At 37.0% G+C, this 15,283-nt stretch overlaps 1 protein-coding gene and 1 pseudogene across 1 annotated transcript; one reads left to right on the forward strand and one right to left on the reverse strand.

Annotated features, from left to right (window-relative positions):
• Positions 1–545: 545 nt before the first annotated feature.
• On the reverse strand, positions 546–4,868 carry LOC113707218 (uncharacterized). The gene is made up of 2 exons (XM_027229431.2): positions 4,479–4,868; positions 546–3,155 (listed from the first exon to the last, which is right to left on the reverse strand). Exons 1-2 carry the CDS (start codon positions 4,536–4,538, stop codon positions 918–920), a joined length of 2,298 nt encoding a protein of 765 aa, XP_027085232.1. The 5' UTR covers positions 4,539–4,868; the 3' UTR covers positions 546–917.
• Positions 4,869–6,745: 1,877 nt separating this feature from the next.
• LOC113707035 (inositol-tetrakisphosphate 1-kinase 1-like) lies at positions 6,746–7,800 on the forward strand (annotated as a pseudogene).
• Positions 7,801–15,283: the final 7,483 nt, after the last annotated feature.

Here is a 15,283-nt window from a genome sequence, read left to right on the forward strand (position 1 = left end):
GTTGCTTGATGCTCAGACGAGTTAAGAAAGTGTCTGCTTATCAGTGTCAATAGCAAGACAGTTTAAACACTGATCGTCAGCCTGGAACACCGATTGTTTCTGGTGTCATCTTTCTCGGATTGCTGCAGATTTAATCTGCCCAGTAACGCCAGAACCAAAGAAATTCTTGTTCTCAAATGCGCAAGGGTAATATCAATTTCAAGAGTGCTTATCTGTAACCTGTCAATTGCAAAGTTTAGAAACTGATAACTGGATCTGCACTAGTCGTGATAAGCATTTTGGATTTAATGTAAAGCAACAGAGATCATTAATGGCCAGCTTAGCTGGGATGTTTTATTGTACAATTCATGGATTGTTTCTCCAGGAAATCCATCAAGCTGATAGGATAACGTATTGCAACACAAGTTGTGTTCATGGGCATATTGTACAACTCAAAGACCCACAAAAGGACTGCATTCACTCTACAAAATCCTTTGCTATCACCAAGTTTATAACTGAGAAGATATCATACTTCATCAGATAAATAAGAACAATTAAGACATCAATGACTGTTACAGAATCCTTAGCCATAAATAACAGGAGAAAATTGAATGCCATCATCACACCATACAAGCCAAATATGAATTTCCCTGTCAAAAATCTAGGAAAGTATACTCTCAACCTATAAGAAAGTATACCAAGCAATTGTTAGATATCTACATAGATGTTGGTCACCAAACGCACAAGCTACCTTTGCTATTTTACTCACCTATTACACCAGCCTCTTTAAGAAGCCGCTCAGTCAAAGTTGAAAGGTTTCCCACCTCAGTTTTAACTTTACCAAGATAACCACTTTTGTCAATGTTATCCTGTTGTCAGAAGAGCTACTATGAGGCACGATACTGATATCAAAATCAGTAACAGTGCTCAGACTAGCCTTATTTAACACCAGCCTCTTTAAGAAGCTGCTCAGTCAAAGCTGAAAGGTTTGCAACTTCAGTTTTAACTTTAGCAAGACACCCACTTTCATCAATGTTATCCCTGTTGTCAGAGGAGCTACTATGAGGCACGATACTGATATCAAAATCAGCATCAATGCTCAGACTAGCCTTATTTAGAAGATCTCTGCTCATCTCACTGAGTTTCTGGAGCGCACTAGTTGCAGCTTCAACTTCCAGCTGAGCTGCCTCCAGTTGGAGTTTCTCAATTGCCAGGTCTCCTATACTCTTTTCACCAATTCTTTCTTGTGCCAAAGCATACAGTTGCCTCAGTTCAGCGCCATCTCGATTCATCTCTTCCTTCATTTGCATTAGTTCCATGTTTTTGTTGTCCAATTTACTCAAAACCAGTTTGAGCTCTTCGTCTTTAATTGCTAGAACCCTCTGTGCAGCAAGAACTTCCATTTCTTTCGCTTTCAGGCTTTCTCTGGTCAGTTTCAGTTCAGTTTCAAGCTGCTTTTTTTTCCAGTCAAAGTTATCACCCGATTGATCAAACAGATGAGATGATAGCTTGCGATCAGTCTCCTTAAGCAATCTGCCACACTGTTCATCTCCAAGGTCATTAGTGAGCTGAACAATCTTTGCCAAAACTGATTCAGCTTCAGAAAATTTCTGCTTGGTACTATCTAATTCATGTTGTATTGTCTGAACATTATCCTCTTTCTCCTTCAGCGCACTTGTAGCCTCCATAAGTTGGTCATCTCTATTTTTCATCAGCATTTTCAGCTCAGCTATCTCTTGATTTACTACTGCAAACATCTTCTGTGCACTTACGAGCTCTGAATCTTTTCCTTCCAGCAAGGTCTGGAGAGAAATCAGCTCCGATTCTAAATGTTGGATCTCTAATCTAGCATTGACTAATTCTGACTCCTTGATATGAAGAAGATTCTCTGTTTCTACGAATTCAATGTTTCTACAGTCTAGTTCCTCTTTAAGAAATGCCATGTCCATAAGCGCCTGTTCTAGAGAAGATCTCTCCTTATTTAGCTCCTTCTGTAACTCTGTGACGAGCTCTTTCTCCATGGCTAATTCTCTTTCAAGCTCCTTGTTTCGAGCCTCAGTAACTCTCAGTTTTACTCTCTCACTTTCTACTTCTACTGTGGCATCCTTCAAACTCGTCATGTAAGATAACACACTTTTCCTTTGTGCATCAACTTCGACAAGCTTCTCTTGTAAAAGCTGTTCCTGTTCTTCTATTCTTTGTCTAGACAAAGCAAAAGCTTCCTGAGACATAACTAATTCAGACCTCACATCAGTAAGTAGCTTCCTAACTCTCCTAAAGTCCTCCAGAGTTTCGTTTGCTTCCCCACTATGCTTAGAAAGCTCCTTCTCTAGCTTCTTCAATTCTTCCTGTGCGACAAGCCAATCTGTAGTCTGTTTATTTAGACTGTCCTCCATGACTCTTAGTTTTTCCTGTTCAGTTTGCTGCAAAGTCATTATGAACTCTAGTTCCTCTTCTTTCGCTTGAATTGATCTTCGGAGCTCTAGAAGTTCAACCTCTTGTCTTCTCACAACTTCATTTGCTTCATTCAGAAGCTGCGCCTTTGATCTAAATTCTGATTCAGCATTGGCAACTTCCTCACTCTTTCTGATCAAATCATTGCTCATTTTACTTATTTCATCTTCTTTCAAAGAGAGAGCAGACTGAGCAGAGAAAATTTGCTGATCCCTCTCCCTAAGACAAAGCTTAAGATCCTCAATTACCATTGCTTGGGAAGCTAAGACAAGATTAGCCTGCCTCAGCTCTTCTTCTAGTCTTTCCTTCCTAGAACTAGCAGCTGCTATTTCTTCCTCTCGCCGCTCCAACTCCTCCTTTGCACGGTTTACTTCATTTAACTCCAAGAAAACATTCTTCTCTGCATCCCGTAGATCTTCTTCCTTCTTCTGTAACGCTGCAAGGGCAGCTTGCATATCAGACTCCAGCTTTCCAAGGCTTAAGCCCAGTTCAGCAATCTCAGGAAGATGAGGATCTCTACCAATTTGTTCTTCCAGTTTCTGGGTCTGCGCAAACAGTCTTTCCAAAAGAATCCTTGTGGACTCAGTTGCTCCATTTCCATGGATGCTTGGCTTCTGGTTATCCAAGACTGACCTGACAACCCATAAAACTTGGCATTTTCTGTTGCTTGCCTCCAGAAAACTCATTCTCGTCTGTTTCCCTTCTTGCCTAAGATAGCATATCTGCAAAGAACATCCAAACACATCAAAAATAAGATGGTTTGAAAGCACAATTCAAAGACAATAAAGAAAAAGAGCTTAATCATTATGTCTCCCAGTTGCTGGATGTGACATCATAAAATGGCAAATTGCCTTCAAAGCAAACTCTTAGAACAGAACTGATCATAGTGTTAGACAAGAAAGTAAACACAAAACAGATTAAAGAGCATAAATCAAGACTAATTTGACAATCTCTGTGAAGAAAATAAGTATGAAAAAATCAATATCCAACAGGCAATCAAAAGATAGAAAGCACCTTTGTTTAGCTATCGATAAAAGGAAAGAAACTGATAGTCTGATTTCAGAATGGAAGAAACAAGAAGACATTTTGAAACAATGCCAGCTATTTCTACTCCATCAGTCAACGAGCAGCAAGAATCATTCCATCTATGACCACATACTAAAAAAGTGGCTCAAATCTGTTGTCCTTTTCTTTGTCAACAAGGAGTAGCAGGAATCCTCTCCAACTTTTTCAACCATTAGTTATAACTGATGCTGATATGCCAGCGTTAAAAACACATCGCCAACAGTTTCTCTAGGAAACTCTGAAGGCTTGTCCCATCAATCCCTCTAAAATGTCCAGCGTTGACCTCTGCTGGTGACTCTCTCAATCCAAGGCTTATCCCCGGATTCTATTACAGGCTACTGAAGACACTCCTATCCTTAATGCTCTCTAAAAAAATTTGACCAATGCGAAGCATAAGCTGATCCGCAAACTAATTTCCTTGGCTACTTAGGCGTTCCTTCAGCTGAGAGTGTAAATACATCCTACTAAACTAAACAAGTTCAACTCAAGAAAGAAGTCGCAAACCAGCTTTAGAACTCCAAATATTCAGTAAAAAAGAAAGCTTCCAACTTTCAAGCATCCACTGAAAACCCCGAGTATAATAACACTCCCCCAATCCCTTAATCCATCAAGTTTCCATCCGACCTCAAATATACAAGTTCTTGACGTCAAAATAGAGCCCTCGCCTTCGCTATCAAAAGACGGGGAAAAAATTTTAAACTTGAGGAGCCAATTTCAGATTATAATTCTTTAAGTGGAACCCTGACCAAGGACAATCTTACGCCAATAAACTCTCGTAAAACCAAACAGTAATTACAAATACCATCATCTTGACAATATAAATATCCTAATAATGAGGAAAGGTTGAATATTTTTCATTTCCGCCTTTCAGAAACAATTATGTATGAACGATAAACACCTGGGGAAATGACAAAAATTGGGGGGGGGGGGGGGGGGGGGGGTGGGGGAAAAAACCCGGAAAAACAAATGAAGGGGGGTACCTTGTTGTCGGCGAAATGGCGAGGGAAAGAAGCAGTTGAATTGGGTGAAAAGGTGGCCATGGTTTCTTGTACCTGGCCTCAATATCCGATGATGTTCAGGATCTCTCTCTCTCCAAGGTCCAAACTTCTACTACTACCGCTTTGCATTTTTAACATTGGTATTATTTACTTTTGAGTCTGGACCAGGATTTTCCCCGAAAGAATATCAAACCTCTCAAGATAAGGAAGCATATATTGTGGGGCTTGAGGGAGGAGTGTAACTTGAAGTTGCGGAAAGGGATGGAGAACCAAATTCACACTGACCGCTTTTGCACGGGATTCATTTAACCGCATCATCACTACCACTTTTCGTTGTCCAGAAGCATCCCCCTCTCCTCTCCTCTCCTCCCTGCTCCCACACTTGGTGAGTACTATTTTGCGCTTTGGTGGAAAGTTACAGATGACTACCAATAAGATGAGATCATTTTTAAGTTTGCAATGGGATGGCAACCAACCAAGTGGCGCTCAACTACTAGTGCTAGTGCTAACGGTGCATTTCAGACCAACTTCTTTTTTTTTTCCCCTTTTGCAAATTAATTTTACATAAAATTTTCATTACTGAAGTAAAATGGGGTATTTTAACCTTTTTTTTTGTCCATAATGTGATGGTTACGCAGGTAGTTACAATATTTTGAGACAGTCATTTTATCACTATGCATTTAAACTAGTTATGATTAGAAATAGTTATATAGATAGTTATTTTAGCAATTTGTGTTTAAATTGTAAAATAATAACTGATTTTCTCATAAGAATAAAGTTGAAAGTATATAAAGTGATAAAAAAATATTTATCCCAAACTCCTGTCTCTCCCTTTATATCCTTATATTCTTATATTATTCCTTATATTTTTATACTATATAAGAATGAGTTTAGGGTAAAAATGATTTTTGGATTTCAACCGCAAGGGTGGGGTTATTTTATTGAAGTATTGAATATAAGTCATCATGGCTATTTTGATTTTGTTGTAATTACTTAAATGTCCTTTCATACATTTCAAGTTAGGGGCAAGTTTGACAGTGTTCAACATCTGATTGAACATGGGAACAACTGAATTCAACTTGTGTTTTAGTGGAATTACATCAAAACCCTTCTAATCATTTAATTGTATTAACATCCAAATCTTTTAATTTCCTAAAACCTTTCTCATCAATTATTTACAAACTTGTGATATATAGATGTAAGACAATTAATGCCAATTAGTAGATAAGTTTAGTTTCTTATCCGTTACCATAGTAAACCCCATGTTCAAATTCATTTCATTTACTTACAGTTTTGTTACACCACAATCATGCAGCCTATTGAATTCAGATGTTTCTACATTAGTTACTTCTCTTCCCTATTTTGCAACACCTTTTCTCAATAGATATGTTTTCGTTAACCAATTTACTTTTTCGTTGTAAGAAATTTGTAATCTTGTAGGTTGTATGTGCGATAATTTTTTAGTATTTCAATTCAATTGTCCATGTTAGACAGCCTTGATAGGAAGGAGATCACATTTGTTAATTGTTATTTGTGGTTTAAAATAAGTTTATCATTATAAATTTTTTCATTTATAAATTGCATTTACTTCTTTTGTTGTTTTAACTATTAGTTATGGAAATTTTCAAACGATTCCATTTAGGCAATTTTTTCACTTCATTTGATTTGCCAATATGTTTAACTATCTACTTAAAACTATTTGGCTGCAAATTTAAAGTATGTACTTCATTACTTTTAATTGTTTTCTTGAATTGAGTGGATTAAGATGTTTTAGTACTTTTGTGAGGCATTTATTCCTCTAAATTAGCATGTTAATTGTTGTATATCATTGCAACTAACTCAAAAACTGATGTTTCATGATTGTAACCCATGTCGAGAAAGAGATGCTTTACTATATATCCTAAATTATACAATAAATCACGAGCAAATTGAGCGAAATGTCACTAAACCATTGTGAGGTGCTGATTTTGGTCATTAAACTTTTTTATTAGCAAAAAATGTCACTGAACTAGTAAATTTATACCGTTGTAGTCATTCCGTCTATTTATGCCATTAGGAGAAACGGAAAGTAACTTTTTGAGGGATAATTTCGTCTATTTATACCGTTTTGGTCATTCCAGCCACTCGTTTTTTAAGTCAAAACAAATTGCCACTTCACAAATCCAAGGCAAGTGGTTGTCAGTGCTTACTATGTTTCTATCACCGTTATTGTCTTGCCTTCTGTCTGATCTCCTCCAAAACTTTTAGCAATGTCGAAGTTAGAAATTTTTGGGTTCAACTCACTATGTAGCAAAACGTTGCTAGCCTTGAGATCCCTATGGATAATTCTTAATCTGGAGTCTTGGTGAAGATAAGGAAGTCCTCTTGATATTCCCAAGGCAATTTCAAAGTGATTTTTCCAAGCAAGCAACTTTTTTCTACTCTGATCTACAGGCAGGATGTGAATATCAGTGGATTCTTTGTTATTTTTGTAAGCCATCTTTAATTCTCCTAAAGATTAGAGAAAGAAAATCGGACCGAAGATAAAATAGTCCAAGCTCCGGTTAGGCATAAGTTCCAGTCCAACGACTTACACATACGGGAACCAATCGAATTCCACTCTGACGAATCTGACTCTTCCTCTTCTTCTTCTTACTTTTTCGGAATCCCTCACTAGGTATTGGTTCCAGATTCCCAATATCTCCGAGGACAGGGATTGCCTAGCCCTCTCGAGTTTTCGGTGATCGCGAAGCCCTTGCTCACCGATGGCATTGCCAGCTCTCACCAGATGTCCTTGGTCTTCAATCAGCAAGGATTGAAGCAATTAGAGGAAGAGATACCATTTGTACTGCAGAAGTTTGTGAACCACGGCGGCGTCGTCTTCAAAGTCTATGTTGTTGGGGACTACGTGCAATGTGTCAAACGGAGGTCTTTACCGAACATCCTCATGGATGACGATGATGACAAACCATTGGGAAGATTAAAGGCCTCCCACCGCAATTTGTTGACCTATTCCTAAATTTCAAATCTCACCACCGCCGCCGCCTCTTCTTCTTCGTCTTCTAAGAACAATGATGAGCAGCAGCAGGAGGATGTGATGGAGGAGGAGGCCACCGCCCAAATGCCTCCGATGAGTTTCCTTACCCATTTGGCTAAGGCCTTGAGGAATGCCTTGAGCTTGCATCTCTTCAACTTTGACGTAATCAGGGATAGTCGGTCTGGGAATCGATATCTTGTCATTGATATTAACTAATTTCCTAGTTATGCTAAGATGCCCTCCTACAAGATTGTCATTGATATTCTGGTAGTAACATATTCATATTGAACTTACGAGTTATCTGACACATTTGAGAGCAATTTATGTTGGAGAGCTTCAAGAAAAAAGCTGTGCAGATGAAATTGCCCATCAAAAAGTTACTTTTCGTCTCTCCTAACGACATAAGTACACGGAGTGATCAAAACGGTACAAATTTACTAGTTCAGTGATATTTTTGGTTAACAAAATTGTTTAGTGATCAAAACCAGCACCTCGCAATAGTTTAGTGATATTTCGCACAATTTTCTCATAAATCACAATTGATTGATTGGTCAAGGTGAAGACCTCATGATGATGTCCTTGGAATCAATATAAATTCACGAATTTGACTTGCAAGAACCAAAATTTCACTAGCAATGATTTCTTTAAGTATGCTAATTATTTAAATCTCACTTATATGACAAGATAATATGATAGATTGCCCTCATATCAAGATCAAATTCAAACTAAACAGTAGATTTTAATATCCCAAATGTGCATGAGCATATATAAGTAGGTCTTTCATTTTATAGCGTCAGACGCAAAGTGATGGATCGTATTTTATAATTATGTTTCATTGCATATCATATTTTTTTGACTCAATATGTAACTTCTGATTTTTCTGTTTAATATCACATAATAAAATTGTCATACTTCAATTTTTATACTACAAAATACCAAATAATAATTATCAACCATTTTTAATTACAGATACTAAACTCTAGCGCATTGTGCGGGTTTTTCCCCCTAGTATACTATATAAGATTGAGTTTTGGTCAAAGAGAAAGTTGAATTTTAACCGCATAGGTAGGGACTTTTTTGAAAATTTCTTATATTATGAATTGTTTTGCAACCTGAAGGTACAAGTCAGGAAAGCCTGTGATTTGGTATATTAACCGAAATGACCTTATTTATAGACATTTAAAACTTTAAATGTGGTTCCGTGTTTGGATATTTATGGTATGTGCAATTAATCTAGAATCATTTGTTGCTTTTGGTACAACTCATATAAGCATGTGGGTTTGTGTAATTACTGAAATGACCTTTACACAGCACACGTTCAGCTCTTGAGCCGCAGACAGCCGTTTGGGACTCGCGCTTTGGCTGAAATTGCCTAAAATGAATCTTGGCCGCTCTCACAGACAACCGTTTGTGTCTGTAACTTTAACAGCCTTTTTCCCCGCTGTTCTTTGCCACCGTTGCCTAATGTTTCATGAGCTTTCCGAATAGTTTAATGTTTGCATCTGGGTATTAGTTTTGGTATTCTTTGGATGTTGTTTCATGATATTGTTAGCTTAACCGTCTTGATTCCCAGCTTGTCTTTTCATCCTCTCTCAGGTGTGAACTTCACTATTTTGCTGTCATTTATGCCTAAATTTAACGGCCATAAACATGGGTTTATTAATGACTCCATGTCTGGCCTTTGGGATTGGGTCTGTTTCCCCCTCTTCAGCTTCAGGGATTAGAATTTTCCATGCCTCTTCCTTTCTCCTCTCATCCAAGCTCATGTCCGAAAGACCCCATTTCTTTGACATTATAGTCTCAATTAAATAGCCAAGCGTTTGTATGTTAATACCCAAACGGCTGCGCATTGATTATGCTTATTTCAATGCCTTCTCTTTCATCTTCTTCAGTTTCACCCTTTTAATATTTTGGGATTTGGGCTATTTTTTATGCCTTCTACCAAACATCTCAGAATGTTCTTTAGCTGCAGCTACTCCTGGTGGTTCAGTTTGAGGTAAGATCTTTCCCGCAATTTTGTCATTCATGTGGGTGGTTTGGGCTATGTGTGGCGTCAATGTGTACTTAATTCCTAAAATTTGACACTTGGCCCTTGTAATTTAGCTGCAACATACAGATTTTTGCACAAATTTAAAAGGCCAAATTTAAAAGGCCTCTGTAATTTGACTAGTTTGCTTATAATGTTATGGGTTCGGGATAACAGCAAGAAAAAACTCTCGGTGGGATTTTTGGAATAAGGTTAGCTTTCTGGATATCAAGTCATTTGTGTGGTTTTCTAATATTTGTCACTACGGAACAACATCTGCATCTTGGAATACCGAAAGTGCAATAAGTGGCCGACAACCCAGACCTCAACTTTAAAGGAACACAAATGGATGTTGCAATACAAGCAGTGAAGACAAAGAAAAGAGACAGCTCAACCACTTTGGCACCCTCACCGTCTACAAAGTCCAGTAAAGGAACCAGTAGTACAACCCCTGCAAAACAAAATGAAAAAACCACCAAGAAGCAACGTATCTGAATGTTGCCTATTACAGCATCTAAAAGATTTTACTACTATTACTATCACTAAATAAGTGGACATACATAATGTCCTTTTGAACTACTCTATTATCTATCTAGATCATGGGAAACCTATTTGTCCGTACATTTTTGAAAATTTGCTGCATCTACTTATTTGTCTTTAGAAACTTGCTGATTCTAATATTGAGTGGCTCTTATGTTGTTTGTCTCGTAATCGTACATGCTTCTAATTATGTCACACAGTGTACTATTTTTAGTTCAACGAAAACATTTCTTTAACCACAGGCACCAAACATCTGTGCGATGCGCGAGCACTCCCCCCTAGTATACTATATAAGAATAAGTTTTACTTAAATTCATCTTTGAATTTCAATCGCATGTGTTAAGGGCTAATTTTGTCTTTTAAAGGAGGCATTGATATGTGGTGAAACTACTAGTAAGTAATGTAAGCATAAAATTTTATTAGCTTGACAGTATTATCTTTCTTATGCTTTGAATATGTGATTATGCATGTGACATTTAATTAATTATCATGCTATTTATGTGTAAAATTATTTCTTTGCCGTTTGACCTGGCAATTAACACTCATAGCTTCTAGAACTCCGTGGCTTTTATGGAGTTTTTTTTAAAAAAAATAATAAATATAGGTACCTGACACCCAGGCGTTACGCAAGCTTTTATCCCCTAGTATGGTATAAATATTCAAGTTTGGCAAACACCGTATTCTGAATTCATGCTTTTGAAATTGACTCGAATAAATTAGAAGAGGCTCGCTCTTGTGTATGAGATAGCAAAGTGAGTTCAAGATGAACTTGAGTTTGTAAACAAGATATGATTATATTCAGACAGATATATGTAAAGCTCGATGAGCATTCGACCTCAATACTTCTATAGTTGAATTTGACTCAAGAAAAGGTTTGAATAGCAAGAGTTCCATTAGAGTTATGTTCAATTTGAGCACGTGGCCAACCACCGAACAATTGGTCCAATGGCTATCAAAGAGGGCTTTTAAGTCCATATTGGGTTGCTGGTTGGGGAATCAAATTTCTTGTCAAAATTCCAAGAATTATGGCTTCTCATATCCAACGGTGCGCACTAACGCACCTAATTAGTCTAAAGGTGGTTTAATCTCCTTTGAGCACTTGACAATGAAATAGGCTTCACACCGACAAAATTGAAGATAATTCTTCAGCAAAGAATGTCATACCCAGTCAATACCTCAGCAGAATTGGGACTATGCAATGAAGGCATTAGAAAAACTCTGGCTGTACTCGGATTTGCAGTTTTTATTTGTGCTATTTACAATAACAAACTTCCAAAATAATTCCAAAAATTTATACTATACATAATAATAGAAAAGCCTCCCTTTAGTATAAACAATTCATATCACTCAATGTTATACTAAAAGTGCCCTCTAAAATTAGTTTTCAAACTATTCTGTCTTTTTCTCTGTCATGATGTTAAGTACATCTACTTACATTCTCTCTTTTTCTCTACCATCATTTTAAATACAATAACTTCCTAAAAAACAAAAAAAAAATTTAATATCTATAGATTTTTTAGAAAAGCACATAAATGCTCTAACATAATTCTGCATATAATAGTTGATTATAAAAAAAAATATTTAATCATATATTTTGGAATAAGCATTAGTACACATAATTTCAAATATAATATACAAAAAAAATATATACACCATCACTACCCATGATACACCACCACCCAGCACCCCTTCCTTTCTTCTTTCTCTGCTTCCGCTACTTGTACCACTATTGCCCGCCGCCGCCGCCGCCATCCCCCATCCTCTCTCATTCCTATCCCCTTTCTCTCTCTCATTTCTCCTTCTTCCTTTTTCTGTTCCTTTCTTCCCTATCCTTCACACCACCCTTCCCTTCCCATCCCATCCCTCCTTTTCTGGCTTCTGATCGTGGCTAGAAACTGGAAAAGAAGGGTAAAGGGGTTCAATGGGGACAAAGGAAGGGAAGGAAGGGGGTAGCGGACGAGGGAGAAGAAGATGTGAGGGAAAAAGAGGAAGAGAAAAATGGAAAAGAAAGAATGAGGAAGAAGAAGAAGGAGGAGAGATAAAGATGATAGGTGACGGTAACAGTGGCAACGGTAGAGGGAGAAGGGGAGAGGTGTTGGTGGTGATGTGTGGTGATTTTTTAAATTTAAAAAAAAAATATCTCAATAAATTTTTAAATTTTAAAAATACCCAACAAACAATTATAGAGAAAATTTTACATATACAATGTGATATTTCGAAACATTTCAAAAAAAACATCTAATGCATATAGAGTTTCTATTTACATGCTAGATAACCTTGTATTCCTAATTCATATAGAACTTCTATTTACGTGCTAGATAACCTCGTATTCTTAATCCACATAGAGCTTCTATTTACATGCTAGATAACCTTATATTGTTCACTTCCAAACTGGCAAAACGGTTTAATTTTCAGCCTCCAATCTCATAGGAAGGCTAAGATACAAGTGAGGCAGGTCAAAATGTTCAAAGCAAGTAGCGGTAAGATCAAGGGCTTTGCTTATTGATTCTTTTCTTTTTCCTTACGTGTTGTTTTGGGAGGGTTGCTTTTCGGTAAGGTATGTTGAAATTTGAAAATGCTGTGGCTGGGATGGCCATTTTCTCACAGCCAGTAATGCAAGGGAATATCTATACTGCTCCCAAAATCTATTTCCAGTGGACACCAGTTGAGTTACAAAATTTTGTAGGGCCCAATCTCTTGGATTGATTCTGGACTGGTTAATGGACCCATGTTAGTCCAGTCTCTTCGGCTCTGCATGATTTCGTACTCAATGAAAATCCATTAGGTTCAGGACGCTGAACCCAAGTTGATCCAATCTGTTGGAGTATTGCGTCAGTTCATTCTTAATCATAACTGACCTTTCTTCTTCTTTTTTTTTTTTTTTGTAATCTTTGCAATCAACTTTTTATCTGGTATATAACATATTACGAAAAGCGTTATAATATCATTCCATCTTTCATTTTATCCTCTCTTCTCTTTTATTTAGATTTGGCACCCTGAACAAATTTGAGTTTTCTTTTGAGATTATAAGGCTCCTAATCTATCTCTCGAGCTCTCTCCTTTCTCTCTCTCTTATAACATTTTAGATTTGCGAGTTAATATGTGGCTAAACAAAATGTTTGAAAACTTATTGCTTAGAAAAATCTCCGTCCAAAGAAACTCATTTATTTGATGTTTTGAATTCCACTCAAAGTGATCTTGAGTCAACTCAAGGTCCAACTCAACTCAACTCAACCGGTAGAAATATCAGTCAAGTGATCTTGAAATTCTGATGCAGCTCTTAAAATCTTTTCTCCCTTCCTTTATAAGAATCGGAATCTCCCTTCAAACCAAAAAAAAAAGAGAAAAAGAAAAGAATTTTAAGACGTATCATGTCGGGTAGACACGATGTCAAATTCGTCAATTAGGGTGGCTGTGGATGAGATTAAATACTACATATTATCGTGTCTTTGATCAAGTGTGTGGATCCAGAGTGAATGTAGTTTGTTTGTGACATACACGAGAATATGACATTGGTCCAATTAACTAAACTAGACACTACTGTTAATTTCAAACCATGTCTTAACTTTTGCATACCACCGTGGACCAAAATCAGTAGGTTTGGGATGCCCAAATCTTGATGCCTGCCTTATCCAGATATGAAATTATGATGTCGAAAAGACTAAAAACTCGGTGAGCCTCAAACTTGTCAAAAGATAATTTGACTTAATTCGGGATCAATGATTCATGACGCGAGATGCATTATCCATTGCGATGTGCTTCCAGAAGGTTTATAAGATTCTGTATACAACTGTTCGTACGCTTGGACACCGTTTGGATTGAATCGAAGGAACGGGACGAAAAGGAAAGAAGAGGACTTCAGTCCCAAAAAAAAACTAGTTAAATTTTTGGAGGGTGTTTTTAAAAAATTTTACTGTAACAGTGCATATGAAAATTTTTTACTATAAAATTTTTTTGAAATACTTGATATATTGTATGAATGAGATATTTTTTGAATTATTGTGTATTACTGTAATATTGTATTTGAAAAACTAGTTTTTTTTTTAAAAAAAAAAGGCCAATCCAAACCGACCCACGATTTATTTATGTTTTCGTCCATAATTTAAAAGCTTAATTAATTTGTAAACTGGTCGATTAGTTTTCTTCCCTTCCGTTGCCGCCCATTTTTAAAAGTAACTTGACAAAAAATAACTAGATCTCGTCCCTCCCTCCATCCATCCATATTCTTTCTTTCCTCTCTTCAAGACCTAATCCAAACATTAAAAATTCCATTCCTTCGTTTCTTTTTCCATTCCTTTCCCCTCCCATTCCCACAAAACAAACAAAGGCATTAATATTAATTACCTCCTTTACCTATGAAAGAAGGCAATTAGCCTCAAGCCTGTCTCCGTCAGTCCATTGACTGGCTGTTTCTTGCTTGTAGTAATTTTGTCAAAATGGCCTCCTACTCCAACCGCTCTAGTCTCCTAAGGAGGAAGATGTTGCAGACCCCAGGTCACTTCCATTTATAGAGAGTTATCTGGAAATCCGTAATTGGACATAAATTTAGGGAATCACATAGGAAAGCAACCGTAAAATTTTCCTTCACGCTTAGCTATTATTGTGGACGACTTTAAAGTATAGATATTTCAATGAACTAGTCGAATGATGATTGCAGCTCACAATAATTTGACGCTGATCGTCCCCGTCATCGTCATAGAGCGGAGATGAAGAGATCTTAAAGATTAGGTGTGACCATTTTGGATTTGCTTATGCTTTACTAGCAGTAGTATTATTCATTCATTATTCTATGAACTTTCAATTGCAAAGAAGAATAAGGGAACCCTAAAGAAACATGCTAGATCAGATCATAGCTCAATTAGAAATGTCCATTAGATGCCTGGCTTAATCTACCAATCTATTACTAATTTGTCGTCTCATAATTGAGCAACCTCTAATCACTCTGTATAAACCATGCATGTATTGTCGCGCTTGGATCGTAAATTATTTGAGATAATTTTGTGAAAAAAGTACCGTGGCACTTTTTTGATACGACTTATGCGAGATAAAAAGGTAATTGAAAAATGTGTTGACGATGCAAGCAAGTCAACGCGTGTAAATAAAGTGTAATAGTTTTACCATCCAAACACAGGAAGAGTGAGAAGGGCTCATGCGCCGCCCTTAGTCTAGACTCCAGTGGATAAACATTCATATTTGAGTAAAATA

The sequence above is a fragment of the Coffea arabica genome, chromosome 8c (assembly GCF_036785885.1).
Source record: "Coffea arabica cultivar ET-39 chromosome 8c, Coffea Arabica ET-39 HiFi, whole genome shotgun sequence".
NCBI lineage: Eukaryota > Viridiplantae > Streptophyta > Magnoliopsida > Gentianales > Rubiaceae > Coffea > Coffea arabica.

Bases quoted from the DNA above. Each gene is read 5' to 3' on its own strand.
- LOC113707218 (XM_027229431.2), bottom strand. From the start codon at position 4,538: ATGGCCACCTTTTCACCCAATTCAACTGCTTCTTTCCCTCGCCATTTC. The intron at 3,156-4,478 runs GTACCCCCCTTC...TGTTCTTTGCAG, and splicing joins GCCATTTCGCCGACAACAAG to ATATGCTATCTTAGGCAAGA.